General features: G+C 44.1%; 1 protein-coding gene and 1 pseudogene across 1 annotated transcript; one reads left to right on the plus strand and one right to left on the minus strand.

Moving 5' to 3' along the window:
- The window catches only part of LOC133381991 (uncharacterized), a 9,827-nt pseudogene extending 1,283 nt beyond the window's left edge, over nt 1-8,544 (minus strand).
- MRPL4 (mitochondrial ribosomal protein L4) lies at nt 8,372-17,130 on the plus strand. Its single transcript, XM_061621647.1, has 9 exons — nt 8,372-8,590; nt 10,745-10,823; nt 11,348-11,516; nt 12,152-12,203; nt 12,626-12,743; nt 12,955-13,061; nt 13,824-13,933; nt 15,517-15,587; nt 16,858-17,130. Exons 1-9 carry the CDS (start codon nt 8,543-8,545, stop codon nt 17,001-17,003), a joined length of 900 nt encoding a protein of 299 aa, XP_061477631.1. The 5' UTR covers nt 8,372-8,542; the 3' UTR covers nt 17,004-17,130.
- The last annotated feature ends 1,330 nt before the right edge of the window (nt 17,131-18,460 follow it).

An 18,460-nucleotide genomic window follows, 5' to 3' on the forward strand; every position in this document is an offset into this window, starting at 1 on the left:
TAAATAAAACAAAGCATCGCGAAGGCCCGCGGTGGGTGTTGACACGATGTGATTTATGCCCAGTGCTCTGAATGTCAAAGTGAAGAAATTCAATGAAGCGCGGGTAAATGGCGGGAGTAACTATGACTCTCTTAGTTGCTGGGTGATGCACATAAGATAATCTGCCGCCTCCTCGTGGCCCCGCTGGTTAACGAACTTAGTGTTCGGCTAAGTGCGGATAGCATCACCCCAAATTTTAATCTAAGCCAAGATGTTATACAATTCGTTGTGTACAGAAGATTGCCTATACTTCCTAGTAAGGAATTTAATGGGAGTTACTGGTTCTATTTTGGTTGAGAACAGTAGCATACATAGGACAAGATTTTTAATAAATCTTCCTGGCACAAAGAAGTCTGTAGGTAGTCAGACAGACTTTTTGGTGTGCCAGGTAAGAAAGACAACCCACCGTTACACAACGTTGGAAATAAGATTCAATGTAATGTGAAGACAACAGAGAAAGGGATCCCTGCGAGAGTGAATGAAGAAGCTCTAGCGGTCGTGAGCCCGAACTCAACAGAAATCGAAAAGGAAGAAATACCATCAAAAAATGAAAATAACCGGGGTGAAAGTCCCTGTGGAAAAATAGACAATATTGATCTAAAGACATCTCAAGAAATAGAATATGTAAGTGACAAGGAAGAAGAAGAGAATAATGAAATTGTTATATGGCTCCCAAATGATCAAGCACCTTGTCCTATTTGCGAAATAGTAGTTGGAAAAGCCACCGCCCTAAGTAACCATATGGTTGTTATGGTTTTAAATGTTAACGTTTTAATGTATTGTTTTTATCCTGTACGTTGCCCAGAGTGGCTGGACATCCAGCCAGATGGGCGACTAATAAATTTATTATTATTATTATTATTATATGGAAAGTCAACATAAAAATGTATCGGGTTTATTTGGATGTAATAGATGTAAGAGAAAGAATAACAACATCCATTCAATACAAACTCATATGGGCAAATGCAAGGGAGCTAAGGCCGAATCAATCATCACCTTATATAATGAATGCGAAATTTGCAATTTAAAATTTGCCTCAAAATCTGGTTTATTTCAACATAAAAGACATAAAAATCCAGTTGAGCGAAATCAGGAACGAATAGATGGAATAACTCAAGCAAAAAAGGAGAATAAACGAGGACTACATACAAGCTGCTGGAGTCTTGAGGAAACAAAGCTTCTTCAAACCCTATGTACTAAATATGAAAATGTAAAACATATTAATGTGGCTATAGCCAGAGAACTAAAAACAAAAACTTCTAAGCAGATTTCAGATAAAAGAAGGTTAATCTATGCCCAACAAGAAAATAATAACATGAAAATGCAACAAGAAAACAACAACGTAAAAATACAAGAGTTAGAAGCTAAAGAATTATATGAGACGGAACAAAATAAATCAATAACCGTTGGGATAGTTGATACATTAAGAAATCTTATCAGACTGGAAATAGTTAATAATTCTATTAAAAGTAACATCATAAAGAAGGCCTATGAACAATTATTACAACCCCTAACCGATGATGAGGTAACTAAACTGGTAGAAACTACTACCACACAGATCTTAGAACCAATAATCAAAACTAAGAAACTCAACGTGAACAAAATCTGGATTATAAAGAATAAAAAAATAACAGAAGTAAATAAAATTGGACATAAAATAGGAAAGAAAAACTGAAAGGGATGGAAACATCATATTAAGAATGTTGCTATCAGAAGAAGACAGAAAAAATACTGCTATAAGAAAATGCAAACTATGTATTCAAATAATAGGAGACAATTGGTTAAAAGGATTCTGGATGAATCAGGAGATCAACAGTGTATGTTGGATAAACAATGAGTTTATGATGAATATCATGCCAAATGGAGACACTCAACACCTTACCTGGGTCTTGAAAAATTCACCATAGAACAAATTACAAATAATAGTGAGTTTAGTCAATTGATTACTAATGAAGAATACGACAATGTCTTCAAAGATATTAGACGGGATTCAGCCACAGGTCCTGATATGATAACTAAAAAAGATCTCTTGGGATTAGATAGCAGTGGCAAATTGATGATTGAATTATTCAACTTATGGGTTGTGGCAGGAAAAATTCCCGTTAGTTGCAAGACTAATAAAACAACTTTGATACCAAAAATGAATGACAATATAGCTCTCCAAGATATAGGAAATTGGAGACCATTAACTATAAGTTCCATCATTTATTGCCTATTCCCAAAAATTTTGACTAAAAGAATAGAGAAAGTGTGTGAAATTAACCCCAGGCAAAGAGGGTTTATAAAAGCTCCAGGATGTAGCGAAAACTTGTGGATAATAGGTAGTATAATAAAAAGAACAAAAAAGAGAAAAAAGATCTTGGAATAGTTTTCATAGATATTGCAAAGGCATTTGACACAATATCACACCAACATATTTTGGAAATTTTAGCAAGAAGGCGGACGGATCAGCACATTATAAATCTGATAATGGATTTGTATAATAAATCAACAACTATAATTAAATTAAAACAAGGATGCACCGACATAATCGACCTAAAACCCGGTGTAAAACAGGGGGACCCGATGTCCCCCATATTATTTAATTTAGCTATGGACCCTTTGATTTCTAAATTACAATCATTCAATGCTGATACCGATAGCAATTCCTGTAGGATTAAAGTGCTTGCTTTTGCCGATGATCTTGTATTATTGAGTAATTCCTATGCAGAAATGAATGACAACATCAGAATTCTGGAACAATTTTGTAAGGCAACCGGCTTAAATATACAAACTAAGAAAAGCTATGGATGTTATATAGAAAGCTCTAAAGATAGCTTTGTGATAAATAGACCAACTATGTGGAAAATAAATAATCTACCCATCCAAGCTATTACCCCGGGCGAGGCAACTAAATATCTAGGGATTTCAATAAATCCATGGTTTTCATCAGATATTAATTTGTTACCAAACAATTTACAAATTTGGCTTGATAGGGTAGGTAAAGCTAAGCTAAAACCACCACAAAAGATCGAAATATTAACAGACCATATTATTCCACACCTGTATTATTGTTTAGAACAGGTAGATACCTCCCTGGTACAACTTCGAAAAATTGATGATAAAATCAGAGCATATACATAGCGATGGCTCCATTTGCCACAAAATGTTTGTACAAATTTATTTTACACCGAATATAAAGATGGAGGCCTTAATCTAGCAAGACTTGAAAAAGAAATCCCACTACGTAGAATAAATAGACTACATTCTCTTATACATTCTAACGATATCACCATCCGAATTATGACCGAGGAAGGAAGGAAGCCTGAGATAATACTAAAGAGTTAAGCCCCAGCTGATAGTTGAGCCATCAGCCTCAAGTAATACATCATTGGCTGGCAGCAGTAGCTGGGAGGAACCAGCCACACATATAAAGTCAGAGCACCCTAGCGAGGGAGCCTGCTCCACGAGCTAGAGGGAGCCCAGCTGGCGAAGCGTATTACATGACGACTTCTCAATCGGACCACTTAAAGATACGTTTTTCTCTTCTTGGCTTAGTTTTTAATTTATTTTTTATTTTTTTAATAAATCCTTCTTTTAATATTTTAACACCATTTTTCCCTTCCCTGGGCGGTGGAGAGTCTCGTGATGATTATACTATTAACCGGTCCTCGTAGTTATATTAACTAGCTCGAGGTACAACGGCATGCGTCGTCAAATAGTACTGACAATTGACCTTAAATTAAATATGATGGACGGGCCATCGGGGAGGAATGGTCACCCCCCTAGAAAAGCCGAAAAAGGAGCAGGATTTACCTCCTGCTCATTAGTAAATAGTCAAATGCCTCGTCATCTAATTAGTGATGCGCATGAATGGATGAACGAGATTCCCACTGTCCCTACCTACTATCTAGTAAAACCACAGCCAAGGGAACGGGCTTGGCAGAATCAGCGGTGAAAGAAGACCCTGTTGAGCTTGACTCTAGTCTGGCACTGTGAAGAGACATGAGAGGTGTAGAATAAGTGGGAGGCCCACCCGGGCTGCCGGTGAAATACCACTACTCTTATTGTTTTTTCACTTACCCAGTGAGGCGGGGGGGCGAGCCCCGAGTGGCTCTCGCTTCTGGCTCCAAGCGTCCGGCGTAGGCCGGGCGCGACCTGCTCCGGGGACAGCGTCAGGTGGGGAGTTTGACTGGGGCGGTACACCTGTCAAACCGTAACGCAGGTGTCCTAAGGTGAGCTCAGGGAGGCTCCACTTGAACCAGAATGGAACCAGACTACAGGCATTTAAAATTAAATAGGTGGCAGAGCAGCTTTTAAACTGACTGAGGGGGGAAACCCGACAGGAGCTGAGGAAGGTCCTGTTCGGAATAAACCTCCCCCGTGGGATAAAGACCAAAGAAATGATGACATTTTAAAAGGGGTAGGCCTAGAAGTAAGCATTGTGAGAGCAGGGGCACAGGATATAAATTCAGAAGGGCAAAATTACCACAGGCCAAACCACAAGTGCCAAAAACACTTCAAGAGAGACGCTGCCTGTATGCTAATGCTAGGAGCCTCCGAACCAAGATGGGAGAACTGGAGTGCTTGGTCTTAGAGGAGAGCATTGATATAGTGAGCATAACGGAGACCTGGTGGAATGGAGAAAACCAGTGGGATACGGTTATCCCTGGATATAAACTATATCGGAAGGACAGGGAAGGACGTATTGGTGGCGGTGTCGCTCTATACGTGAAAGAAGGCGTTGAATCCAGCAAGCTCGAAACCCCAAAATAGGCGGACTCCTCCACAGAATCATTGTGGGTGGTGATACCATGCCCCAGGAGGGATTTAATACTGGAAACGATCTATCGTCCCCCTGATCAAAATGCTCAGGGAGACCTTGAGATGAGATATGAAATTGAGGAAGCATCCAAACTAGGAAATGTGGTAATAATGGGTGACTTCAACTACCCAGACATAGACTGGCCGCGTATGTGCTCCAGTCATGACAAAGAAGCAAAATTTCTAGATATTCTAAATGACTATGCCCTAGACCAGTTGGTCATGGAACCCTGGACTTAATCCTCAGTGGGGACCGGGACCTGGTGCGAGATGTAAGTGTTGTGGAACAGATTCGGAGCAGTGACCATAGTGCTATTAAATTAAACATACATGTAAATGGCCAATTGCCAAGAAAATCCAACACAATCACATTTGACTTCAAAAGAGGAAACTTCACAAAAATGAGGGGATTGCTAAAAAGAAAGCTGAAAAACAAAGTCCAGAGGGTCACACCACTCAAAAATGCTTGGAAGTTGTTTAAAACCGCTATATTAGAAGCTCAACTGGAGTGCATACCGCAGATCAGAAAAGGTACCGCCAGGGCCAAGAAGATGCCAGCATGGTTAACGAGCAAAGTCAAGGAAGCTCTTAGAGGCAAAAAGTCTTCCTTCAGAAAATGGAAGTCTTGTCCAAATGAATGAAATAAAAAAGAACACAAACTCTGGCAAAAGAAATGCAAGAAGACAATAAGGGATGCTAAAAAAGAATTTGAGGAGCACATTGCTAAGAACATAAAAACCAACAACAAAAAATTCTATAAATACATTCAAAGCAGGAGACCATCTAGGGAGGCAATTGGACCCTTGGATGATAAGGGAGTCAAAGGTGTACTAAACAACGATAAGGACATTGCAGAGAAGCTAAATGAAATTTTTGCATCTGTCTTCACAGTGGAAGATATAGGGCAGATCCCTGAACCTGAACTAACATTTGCAGGAAGGGATTCTGAGGAACTGAGACAAATAGTGGTAACGAGAGAGGAAGTTCTAGGCTTAATGGACAATATAAAAACTGACAAATCACCAGGCCCGGATGGCATCCACCCGAGAATTCTCAAAGAACTCAAATGTGAAATTGCTGATCTGCTAACTAAAATATGTAACTTGTCCCTCGGGTCTTCCTCCATGCCTGAGGACTGGAAAGTGGCAAATGTAACGACAATCTTCAAAAAGGGATCCAGAGGGGATCCTGGAAATTACAGGCCAGTTAACTTAACTTCCATCCCTGGAAAACTGGTAGAAAGTATTATTAAAGCTAGATTAACTAAACACATAGAAGAACAAGCCTTGCTGAAGCAGAGCCAGCATGGCTTCTGCAAGGGAAAGTCCTGTCTTAGTATCCTATTAGAATTCTTTCAGAGTGTCAACAAGCATATAGATAGAGGTGATCCAGTGGGCATAGTGTACTTAGACTTTCAAAAAGCGTTTGACAAGGTACCTCACCAAAGACTTCTGAGGAAGCTTAGCAGTCATGGAATAAGAGGAGAGGTCCTCTTGTGGATAAGGAATTGGTTAAGAAGCAGAACGCAGAGAGTAGGACAGTTCTCTCAATGGAGGGCTGTAGAAAGTGGAGTCCCTCAAGGATTGGTATTGGGACCTGTACTTTTCAACTTGTTCATTAATGACCTAGAATTAGGAGTGAGCAGTGAAGTGGCCAAGTTTGCTGATGACACTAAATTGTTCAGGGTTGTTAAAACAAAAAGGGATTGCGCTCCAAAAAGACCTCTCCAAACTGAGTGAACGGGTGGGAAAATGGCAAATGCAATTCAATATAAACAAGTGTAAAATTATGCATATTGGAGCAAAAAATCTGAAGTTCACATATACGCTCATGGGGTCTGAACTGGCGGTGACCGACCAGGAGAGAGACCTTGGGGTTGTAGTGGACAGCACGATGAAAATGTCGACCCAGTGTGCAGCAGCTGTGAAAAAGGCAAATTCCATGCTAGGGATAATTAGGAAAGGTATTGAAAATAAAACAGCCGATATCATCATGCCGTTGTATAAATCTATGGTGTGGCTGCATTTGGAATACTGTGTACAGTTCTGGTCGCCTCATCTCAAAAAGGATATGATATCGAGTTGGAAAATGTTCAGAAGAGGGCAACCAGAATGATCAAGGGGATGGAGCGACTCCCTTACGAGGAAAGGTTGCAGCATTTGGGGCTTTTTAGTTTAGAGAAATGGCGGGTCAGAGGAGACATGATAGAAGTGTATAAAATTATGCATGGCATTGAGAAAGTGGATAGAGAAAAGTTCTTCTCCCTCTCTCATAATACTAGAACTCGTGGACATTCAAAGAAGCTGAATGTTGGAAGATTCAGGACAGACAAAAGGAAGTACTTCTTTACTCAGCGCATAGTTAAACTATGGAATTTGCTCCCACAAGATGCAGTAATGGCCACCAGCTTGGATGGCTTTAAAAGAAGATTAGACAAATTCATGGAGGACAGGGCTATCAATGGCTACTAGCTGTGATGGCTGTGCTCTGCCACCCTAGTCAGAGGCAGCATGCTTCTGAAAACCAGTTGCTGGAAGCCTCAGGAGGGGAGAGTGTTCTTGCGCTCGGGTCCTGCTTGCGGGCTTCCCCCAGGCACCTGGTTGGCCACTGTGAGAACAGGATGCTGGACTAGATGGGCCACTGGCCTGATCCAGCAGGCTCTTCTGATGTTCTTAACTACTCGCCTGTGATTCTGTTGCTGCCTTAGCTTTTATCTTAGTTGCTACAAAATGGGAATGACTTAAGACATCTTGATTTGCTAAAAATGGAAGAGGGTTAATTTAATTCAACCTCTCATTTTGCTACTGTGTTTACAACTGGAAAGAAATCCTGTACCATATCCCCTTTCCTAAAACCCACTGCGCCACATACTAATCAGAAGACAGGTAAAATGGTGTAATATGCATGTTTACACAGAAGTAAGTCGCGCTATATTACTAGGATTCACTCTTAAGCAAGTGTGTATAGGATTGGTTTAAGTTTTATTCGGGAAAGGAAGTTTGTATGGGGGAGGGGAGAAGTTCCAGTCTTTTCCCTTAAGCAGATATTCTATTCAACAATTATCTTCTCGTGCCACCTCCCCTTCGTCCACTGGCCAAGGAATTAGGTGTGCTATTGATGTGGATGGACCTGCCTTAATAGGGAAAGGGCCCTCTGAATGTTGTTTTTGGTAGGGCTCGCTTGCCAGCAATGCTACTTTGTTTTTTCCCCAAACCGCCTCTTCCTCCTCCACCTTTGACACTACTGTGCTTTGAACTTAGTTCACTCCCGCTTCGATGTTGGCCACGCCCTCAGTCTCTTCGAAGCGCTTATCTGGGACTATAGAGATAGAAATGAAAGACGCGCAGGTTTAAAAAAAATTGAATGTCATTATTGGTCTATTTATACAGACGTTGATTCTATTGACTTATATCTATTCCATTTATGTATGGGCGGGAATATGGGGGCGCGCTTTCCTTTGACTTCTGTGGTGAAAACCATCAATGCATTGGAAGCAAAAGTGGGGAAAACCGTTTCCTAGAGCGGAAGTGTCAATTAAGGCGACTGTGCATACCTCTTATCTCTGTTTTTTAAACATTGCTGTGCGCTGAGAAGAAGAAAGCCCCTTTTGCTCTTGACGTCATCAGCCAGAGACGAAAATCGTGTTCCTCAGTGCGCACGCGCTGTGTTTGCCGCCGAGCAATGCGAGTGAGCCGCTGTCATGATCCGGCTTTGGATGCCGTTGTTGAGCCGGGGAGTTGCCTGGCGGGTGAGGAATATTGGGATGTGTGTGGAAGTGGGTGTGTATACAGGTCAAAGTGGGTTGGGATGCATCAAGTGTATAACGAAAAGCGCCCAGTCTGAATGGGCCGTAGGAGCTGCCTGATCCAGCACCCTCTTTCCTGCCCTGGCCAGCCTGGTGGCTCTTGGGAAGCCCGCATACAGCGCACGGAAAAAGTAGCTCTTCTCCACTGTTTGTCTCCCAGCATCTTGTATTCAGTGGTATTCTGCCTCCGAATATAGAGGTTCCGCTAATGTTTCATAGCTGTCGATAGACTTCTCCCCTATTGTCTGATTTATTTCCAAAACCATCGAAGATAGTGATGATCACCACGTCGTGTAACAGCAGATTCTATAAATTTAAATTGTATTGTGTGAAAAAGACCCTTGTTTTGCTTGTCCTGAATATTAATGTTATTTATTCAGCATTTCTCACCATATGTGAATATATCCACAGCAGAGGGAAGAATGCAAGGTTTATAAGGGTACAGTCTTGTGCATATGCACTTATACTTGTGCAAAGAGGTGCTATCTTTTTGAGTGTTCTGAGCTTCCTCAGTCAGTTTCATTATGTTGACTGTGAGGTATACACGCCCTCCTTGTATCTACATTTCAGTGTTGTTGTTATGTGCCTTCAAGTCGATTACTACTTATGGTGACCCTATGAATCAGTGATCTCCAATAGCATCTGTTATAAATCACACTGTTCAGATTTTGTAAATTCAAGCCTGTGTCTTCCTTTATGGAATCAACCCATCTCTTGTTTAGTCTTCTTCTTTTTCTACTCCCTTCTGTTTTTCCCAGCATTATTGTCTTTTCTAGCGGTGTCCTTAGTCTCAGCACTACTTGTACAGTAGGGCCCCGCTTTTCAGCGTTCCGTTAATACGGCGCCAGTGGAGTGATCAGCTAAAGGGGGCCTGGTGCTCCCCGCACTCCAGCTGACCGCACCGGAGGAGGGGAAAATCAGCTATAGCTCGCTACAGCTCTGGCACGATCAGACTCCCACTGGTGCTGATTGCTACAGCTGATCTTCTCCTCGGGGGCGGTCAGACTCGCGCACTCCAGCTGATCGTGCTCGAGGAGGGGAAGGTCAGCTGTAGCTTGCTACAGCCGATCTCCTCTTTGGCGCAATCAGACTCCCGCTCAAGCTGATCGCACCCGAAGAGGGGAAGATCTGATCTTCTCCTCTGGTGTGATCAGCGGGTTAGGTTTGAGACCCCTGCGCTACAGCTGATCAGCTTTTTGGCAGTTTTTTCTTTCCGGCAGGGATCTGGAACCTAACCTGCCATATGAGTGGGGCCAGTTGATTTTCCCCAGTAACTTGCTGCCATCTGACCTGGGGGTCTCACTTTCCAGCAGTATCTCGTGTTGCATTTTGGATACTCTGTTCACAAGGTTTTCATAATAAGAGGTATTCGGAAGTGTTTTACCATTGCCTTCCTCTGAGTTTGGATGCATCTTAGTCTGGTGTCTCAACTTTGACCATTCCGCCTTGGGTGCTCCTGCTAGGAGTTTAGTCTCTTGGTCTAGACTCCTGATGGCATTGCTCTCAGCTTCTTCTATTCTCTCACACTCCCTCACCACATTAAGGTGTGCATCCTAGGGGAGACTACATTTCAATAGTGAAGGGAAATAAGAGGAATGAGGATAGTAAGCATGATGGGATGAACATGGGAAAATAATAGTTATGCATGCATTGCTTATAGCTTGATTTCTGTGCATCAGTTTAATGAGACTTACTCCATAATAAGCATATGCAGGTTTGTAGTCCTGTGCTGTATATGTGAAGGTGCATAATGAAAAGTGTGGAGCTAAATCAAGTATCTTCATGGGAAAGTTGGATTTTGGGCAAAGGTGAGAGAGGTGGCACTAAGTTGGTATTCTGTGTGTGAGAGAGAGAGTGTTAGTGTGTGAGTGAGAATGTGTGTGAGAATGTGAGATGTTCCACTGTCGGAGAGAGTGTGTGTGTATGTATGTATGTATGTATGTGTGAGATGATCCAGCATAAGCAGCATCAATGGTAAGTGAACAGAGTCATTTACAGGAGCTATCTTCAGGTTAGCCCATTTGTGTAGACATGGTGTAGTCAGTCATTAGTGTCTTCAGATGTCTCACTCCGTCTCTATTTTGATTTCTCCCCCAGCATTTGTCTGTGTTGTCAAACCAGACAGGATTTCATCCTGGTGTTTCAGCTAGTGTGACAGACACAGCTTCGTTACGAGGTAAACATGGCCAATAGTCAAGGATGATGGATAGTCTATTGCTTCTGAGGAAGTTGTGTACATACCTTCAGGTGCTAGCATTGAAGTAGTCTGCTGTAAGGAACAACTTCCTATAGGCTCTCAAATCCTTAAAATATGTGGCAAAAAACTTCCAGGGGACTGCTTGCCTAAATATTTAGTGCAGGTATCTAGAAGCGTACAGTAAGTCTTTTCAGTTCATTTATGTCTTTAAAAAAGTCCAAAAACAGCAGCTTGATATTTTAAATATTTTACCAGCCATGCTTTGAAATATAATCCATCCTTACACAGGCTTCTAAATAGCTGCCTGGCATTTCCTCCAGGTGTACAATTGAGAAAGCATTTATAAACTGGTTGAGAGATTTATTTTTCATCATTGTGCCACATATAAATAAGACAGGAACGTGTGCAGATGTGGGCTTGTAAAAATGGGCTAGTACTTTTGTGCACTTGCAAGTTTTCAAATATTGTTTTCAAGTGAAAATTACATCTGCACATCTTTTTAGAAACATGTCCAGACGTAGTCTCCAGTGAGCCCAACCTACGGAAATGCAGCATTGCCATCCCCAAACACCTTGCACCTGTCCAAGCCTGGGTGGAATCCCTAAAGCATTACGACGCCAGACATGTGGGCTTGACGGACCTGCATCCAGATGTATTTGCAGTAATGCCCCGGTAAGGACCGATATTGCATGGTTGTTTCCAGCAATTGCAGACAGTCATGAAAAAAGGATGCATAGGCATCTCACCTAAAGCGTATCATGCATCAAGGAGTGGTGCAGAGGGGGGGTTGGAAAGTTGTAACAGAGAAGGAATATGGAGTATTGGTTAAAATAGGGCAGATGTTGACATGTACTGGAGATCTTAATGTGTCAGGAATCATCTTCAGGTGAGCACTCGGTAATCTTAGGGATCAGGCTGGGCCTGTCCATATGTTCCATAGAAATAAGAGACCTTGAACTGTTCCTCAGATTTGGCTGTGTTTTCAGGAGCCTGTATTTTCAGTTAGTTCTTATTAGCTAAGTTTATTTGAAAGCATGTAACACCAAAACAAAATTTCAAACCTGACATCCTCATAACTAGCCCAGACCAGGCCGGAATGTGATAGCTTCCTATCTCTCCAGCGGTATCTTTCTCCTTGGATAAAAGGGAGGTCCCACTGACTGGTGTATCAATCTTACATTTAAATTCCAAAACATTTTTATCACCTTGGTGGCTGCTATGCTGTTGTCCCATTTCCCAGGTCTCTTGCTAACTATTGCTTCTTGTTGGTGTTTGTGTGTGTGTGTTCCCCCCCTCCCGTTCCTCAGCATCGATATCCTACACACAGTGGCCATCTGGCAGAAGAATTTCAAGAGAATTGTAAGTGTGGGAACCTGGGTTAGGAACAGGCGGGCATTTAAGGGAAGAACTGTGTTCAGTAGAAGTTTTTGCAGGGAGATATTTGGGGTAAACACTTAGCAAGGGAGGAAGAGGGCAAAGGAATATGCATTGATAGAAAGAGGAGACACTCTTTGAGTAGCAGAGGAGTTAAAATCAAAAGTCAGTTTGTTCATGCTGGGAAGTCTTTTTCGTCACATTCTTGAATTCCATCAGGCAAGCCGTATTATTTTCACTTTAAGCCCTGCCCCTTGCCCCCATCTGCAGTTTGGCGATATTAATCTAGCAAGGTTGTTGTAAGAATTACTAAGGTGAAATACATCCAGCACTTTGAACACTCTGATTAACTTGTGTTTAGCCAGAGCAGCACACACCATTATTTCTGACCTGGCTAAATTTTCCAGAGTTATGCCAAGACAAAGACCCGAGCAGAGGTGCGTGGTGGTGGCAGAAAGCCCTGGCCACAGAAGGGCAGCGGACGGGCCCGGCATGGCAGTATCCGTTCACCTTTGTGGCGTGGGGGTGAGTGATCCTCCCTCTACGCTCTTCCTGCTTCTTATACTATTGTGGGATATGTCAGCTTTGTAAGCCTTGAGGATGCTGGTGACTGTTCCTGTTTGTGGCTGGGATACAGAGCCAAAACATTGTCGTTAGGAATGCTGCTGGTGTGCAGCCATGAAAAAATGCTTTTTCCAGCTGATATCACTTTGGCTTCTCTGGCTTTTCCCCCTAGGTGGTGTTGCCTTTGGCCCTCGTGGTCCCACCAGCTACTACTACATGATCCCCATGAAAATGCGTGTCCTGGGCCTCAAGGTGGCGCTGACGACCAAACTGGCACAGGTATCACAGCCACAGTTCTCTGTAAATGGAAAGAGCTTTGTCCAGAGTCTTGGGTGAACTTACAGTCCTCAGAGGGTTGACTCGCGGTTAGCTTTGCAAGGCTGGGAACTGCATTTAGGCACTGTATCTCTTATATCCAGCAACAGTAATAATTCTTAGCATTTATATAGCAATTTCAGTGTTCAGAGCACTTTACGTACATTATCTCAATAAAACCAACAGCTACGCTGTGAAGTAGGGAGCCTGAAGCATCCATTAAATCTGGCCATCTGCCGAATTGAGGGTGCAGGTTGCTTGCAGATGCAGTTGGGGTCACAGCCACCTTAGAAGCCAGATTAATAAGTATTGCACAAAATAAAAGCTATCATGAATGGAAACAGTATTGTTGGGTTGCAAGGAAAGTTCTAACTGGGGAAAATATTATGGAAATATAAAAATACTGTTTTTCACCCTCTGCTCCCTTTCTCTTAACAAGATTGAAAAAGCAGGTCTAGACAGAAAGAAAGAATATCACTCAGTGGTTGTTTCGCAGCCCTGACATCATTTTACAAGGCAGGAATTGAACTGGGCCCTTCTGCATACCAAGCATGTGCTTTGATAGCTACAGCTACTTTCTGGGATTTGCAGGGAAAGAGGCGTATGTCACCACTTAGGTGTTTTGGGAAGGTGTTGCAGGCATAGTGGGCATCATGGGAGAAGTAGCTTAAGGCTTCTGGCTTATTGAGTTCCTAATTCTGGCAACTGTTTTCTCTCTGCCTGCAGGATGATCTACATGTCATAGACTCTCTAGAGATGCCAACCTCTGACCCCCAGTATCTAATGGACCTGGCCCGATACAGGCACTGGGGAGAGTCGGTGCTGATTGTGGATGTGTGAGTTTTGCTTCTTCAGGCTGCGTTGGGGATGTGGCTGAGGATGCCAGGCTTTCAATCGCTCCACTCTGCTGTTGGGAGGTCAGAGCTTCAGAGGCATAATGTTTTTGGCATGACTAGTTTTGGAGGGAGCAGAGCAGGAGTTTGGCTTGAACAAATGTTTCTGGTGCAGTGAACCATGGAAATGCTCTCAGTAGTAGCCCAAAAACATTTGACAGCTTTTATCCAGGCCAGTGGTTGTCAAGCTGTGCCCCGGAGAGCCTTGGTTTCAGCAGAACCTTATTGATGGGATCCAGAATGAGATCAGTAATGTCCCACCAAACTCCATTGAATTTCCCGCCACTTTTGATCTTCTCTTGACTTGGGCAGCTACACAAGTGTGTTGGGTGTGTTTTAGGATACATACTAGGAACCATCAGACCTGGCCCCTGTGAACTGCCCTGTCCTCTAGAATATACCTTTATATGCTCCACAGTGCATATATTCTAAAGGCACAGAAGCAAAGACAAAGAGGGTTCCTTCAAAGATCACTGCCCTGGGTCATAAAATATGACCAACAAAGGTGGAAGAGGGCTTTTTGTTCATGTAAGGAAAACCGCATTTGCTTCAGCCACTTGCCTGGGGGTATTTGTAGTGGATCTGTACAGGTGACTGGTTTGCGTAGGGCACTCTGAAAGCATATCTAATGTTATCTTTTATGTGTCAGAATGTGTTTCTACAAAAAATGGCTCAAGTTTCAACCATGTCTTTGTGATTTCATCCAGGTTGGGGGTGTTCTTAATCATAGATGTCTCAGAGTTGCTTTGTAAGACTCATGCTTCTTGTTTAGGTGCACAAGAATGTGTCTCTTGTAATGGTTGGAAATTTTGCACTTTATAACTGCGACGCAATTACCTTGGGCTCTTGTTGCATAATGGTGGAGGGCCCTGACACTTGAATCTCCCACTGAAGTGCAGTTCCTGGGCTTGTTTTTCATTGTGCCTCTGGGTAGATGCAGAGTATCCTTCTCTAGCAATACTGCATACAAACAAAGTTCATATTGAAACAGCAGAGAGGCTTGCAGTGCCTTTCCCAACCTGCTGCTGTCCAGATGTCTTGAACTATAACTCCCATCAGCCCCAGCCAGCATGGTCAAGATGATGGGAGTTACAGTCCAAAACATCTGGGAGGCACCAGCGTGGAGAAGGCTGCCTTAAAGACTTATTGTGGGTTAAACGTTTGTGTATGAAGTGGGCTCTATCCTTCAATAGCTTTAAGGCATAAGCAGTCTGTTAAGGCACCGTAAGAAACTTTGCTGTTTTGCTGCCATAGAATATCATGACAAACCCTCTGGAAAGTTGTACAAGAGTGACAACTCTCGAGCCCTTTTAATAACAAAATGTGGCATGGTCTTTGAGCGATGCATCTCTAGTGCAGACTCCAGCAGGGACAGTAGGGAGTTGGGGAGGCAGGCAGATGGGGATCCTCAGGGTCACTACACACCACCCAGCCAAAGTGAAAGGGAGAGGCTAGTAATTTGTACCCTACAAACCCTGGACCTGAACTTGCAAAACATACACAATTACCCTCTCTTTGGCTTCCAGCAATGAGATACCTGAGAACATCAAAGCTGCAGTGAGTGGCCTTAAAACCATCACAGTACTGCCAGTCATAGGTGAGTGGGGGAAGGGGGGGTGGCAGGACCTTCTGCAGAACGCCTTCCTGCATCCTTAGGCTGGACGGAGTAGAATGTTTAACCAGTCGTAGGCAAGCATCCCGCCTAGTCTCCAGCTCTCCAATTTCAAGCTCAGAGACAATGCAGGAGACACATCCGTCTATGTCCACCTCTTGGTATTATTTACTTCAGCCTTTATTGCTTATGACTATCGGTCATCACAGTGTCGTTTTAACAAGACACATAGTATATAGATATGACATCACCCATCTTGCATAAAACATATATTGAAAGAAAAGAAAATGGTATAGAATAAGAGATCTCTCCCATGATTAAGGGTAATATTCTTAAGTTAATTGGTCAGCTTTATGGTTTACAGCAGCCTTTCCCAACTAGTGGGCCACCAGATGTTGTTGGACCACAACTCCCATCAGCCTCAGCCAGCATTGCTAATGGTCAGGAAAGATGGGAATTGTGGTCCAACAACATCTGGAGGCACACTGGTTGGGAAAGGCTGGTTTACAGTCTGAAGATATTTACTACAAACTGGGTGGACACAAACTGAATAATGTCATTCTGTAAACAGTCGATATCTGACAGTAGAGCACCGTTGATTGCATAATGAGACCGGTCCCTATACTGGGCCCAAAGCAATGTCTCTCTTCTACTGCTGAGCCTCCCCTGCAGCCTTGCTGGAATCCCACCCGTACCACATTGACCAGTGCATGCTACCCGCTCAGCCAGCCCCCGCTGAGGTTGTGTCCTCCCTTCCCCCCCTCTGTGTTGCTTAGTTAGCAACGGAGAGGTCAGCCAGCACTCCATAGGAGGCCAGATTTGGCCTGGGGGTCTCCTGTTTCTGACCTGCCAAATATACTTCTTGCAGCCAGGTTTGTAAGTAATGCAGAAGTATAAGAAGCTGCCTTGTACCGAGTCAGACCAATGGTCTATCTAGCTCAGTATTGCCTACACTGACAGGTAGCGGCTCCTGAGGTTTTAGACGAGACATTCCCAGCTCTACCTGGAGATCCCAGGACGGAACCAGGGACGTTCTGCAAGGACGGCTACCATTGAGCTATGACCTTTCCCTTGATTGGCCTGTCCCCAACCATTTCTGTCTTCTGAGCTATCCTTGACGTCTAGCCTCTTTCTAGCATCCCAGGTGATCTTGTCATGGAAAGGGGCATGGCTTGCCATTGCTGTTCTTCAGCTGTGGGGCAGAGTTTCATTGTAGACACAGCTTAACCCCCGTGTCCATCTTTGCTTCCCACAGGCCTCAATGTACACAGTATGCTGAAGTACGAAACTCTGGTGCTGACCCTGGATACAATTTCTTTCCTGGAAAAAAAGCTGTTGTGGCATGACACGCGATACAGACCACTGTACCCCTTCCGGTTGCCCTACAGCGACTTCCCGTAGCCTTTGTGGTCAAGATGAATAGCTGTGTGCATTGGTAGCTGTGTACTAAATGCCTCCCATTCCTTGTGTCCTCAGAAGTGTAAATTTCCCCCCCTAATAAGAACATTAAAGCTAACTTGTCTGCCAATGTTGTTGCCTGTCTTTAGATATAGGTGCTCTTCCAAAAATGTTTTTAAAATTAAAAAAATTGAAATGATGGGTATTGCACAGGTGAGAAAACAAAAAAGTCTTGATACTTTTGTGCTGTGGGACCACCACCTCCACCACCCTTCCCTGAGGGACTTCTGCCTGGCAGGACCAGGCCCCAGGTACCCAGCCAGCCAGGACTGATTCTTACCACCTGTCCCTCTTTGGAGGGATACATAAGCCGGCTGGCTGAGGTGGCCTGGGAGACCCAGTGCCTGCAGGAGGAAGAGACCATCGCCCAAGGGAAGGAGAGGCTGCTGCTGCTGTGCTGCTGTGCTGCTGCTGCTGCTGCTGTGGGACCACCACCTCCACCACCCTTCCCTGAGGGACTTCTGCCTGGCAGGACCAGGCCCCAGGTACCCAGCCAGCCAGGACTGATTCTTACCACCTGTCCCTCTTTGGAGGGATACATAAGCCGGCTGGCTGAGGTGGTCTGGGAGACCCAGTGCCTGCAGGAGGAGGAGACCATCGCCCAAGGGAAGGAGAGGCCGCTGCTGCTGTGCTGCTGCTGCTGTGGGACCACCACCTCTGCCTCCACCACCCTTCCCTGAGGGACTTCTGCCTGGCAGGACCAGGCCCCAGGTACCCAGCCAGCCAGGACTGATTCTTACCACCTGTCCCTCTCTGGAGGGATACATAAGCCGGCTGGCTGAGGTGGCCTGGGAGACCCAATGCCTGCAGGAGGAAGAGACCATTGCCCAAGGGAAGGAGAGGCTGCTGCTCTTGCTGCTTTCTTTCTGGGTGCTTACATGAATGCATGTTGTGAGAGTGTATTTTATGTATTTGAGTTTTTTGTATTTTTCTTTTTGTATTTATAGTTTATAATGTGCCTGGGGAAGAGATCTTTCCATCTAGCGGGGAGACATGAGGGGGCCCCAATTGCCGTAGTGACGGGCAGAGGGAGGTATGGTGTTATGAGAAGGACGTGCCAGGTAAGGGGAACGCGGCCCAGACATGTTGTGGCTGTGCCTTGTTCCGGTCCTTCTCATACCCTCAGGGTTGTTGGTTGTCCTCTCAGCCAACTCTCAGATCTCCAGCTGCTGCTTTTTAATGCCAGATCGGTTCATAATAAAAAACCCCTCGTCCATGATTAGATTATGGACGAGGCAGCCGATCTGGCATGCATAACCGAGACCTGGGTGGGCGAACAGGGAGGGGTATTTGGTTCAGCATCATGGGAGATCTGAGGGTCGGGGAGGTGGGGTTGCTGTGGTCTATAAGAGTTCCATCTCACTCACCAAGCACCATGTCCATACAACTACTGGTCTGGA

The sequence above is a fragment of the Rhineura floridana genome, chromosome 3 (assembly GCF_030035675.1).
Source record: "Rhineura floridana isolate rRhiFlo1 chromosome 3, rRhiFlo1.hap2, whole genome shotgun sequence".
NCBI lineage: Eukaryota > Metazoa > Chordata > Lepidosauria > Squamata > Rhineuridae > Rhineura > Rhineura floridana.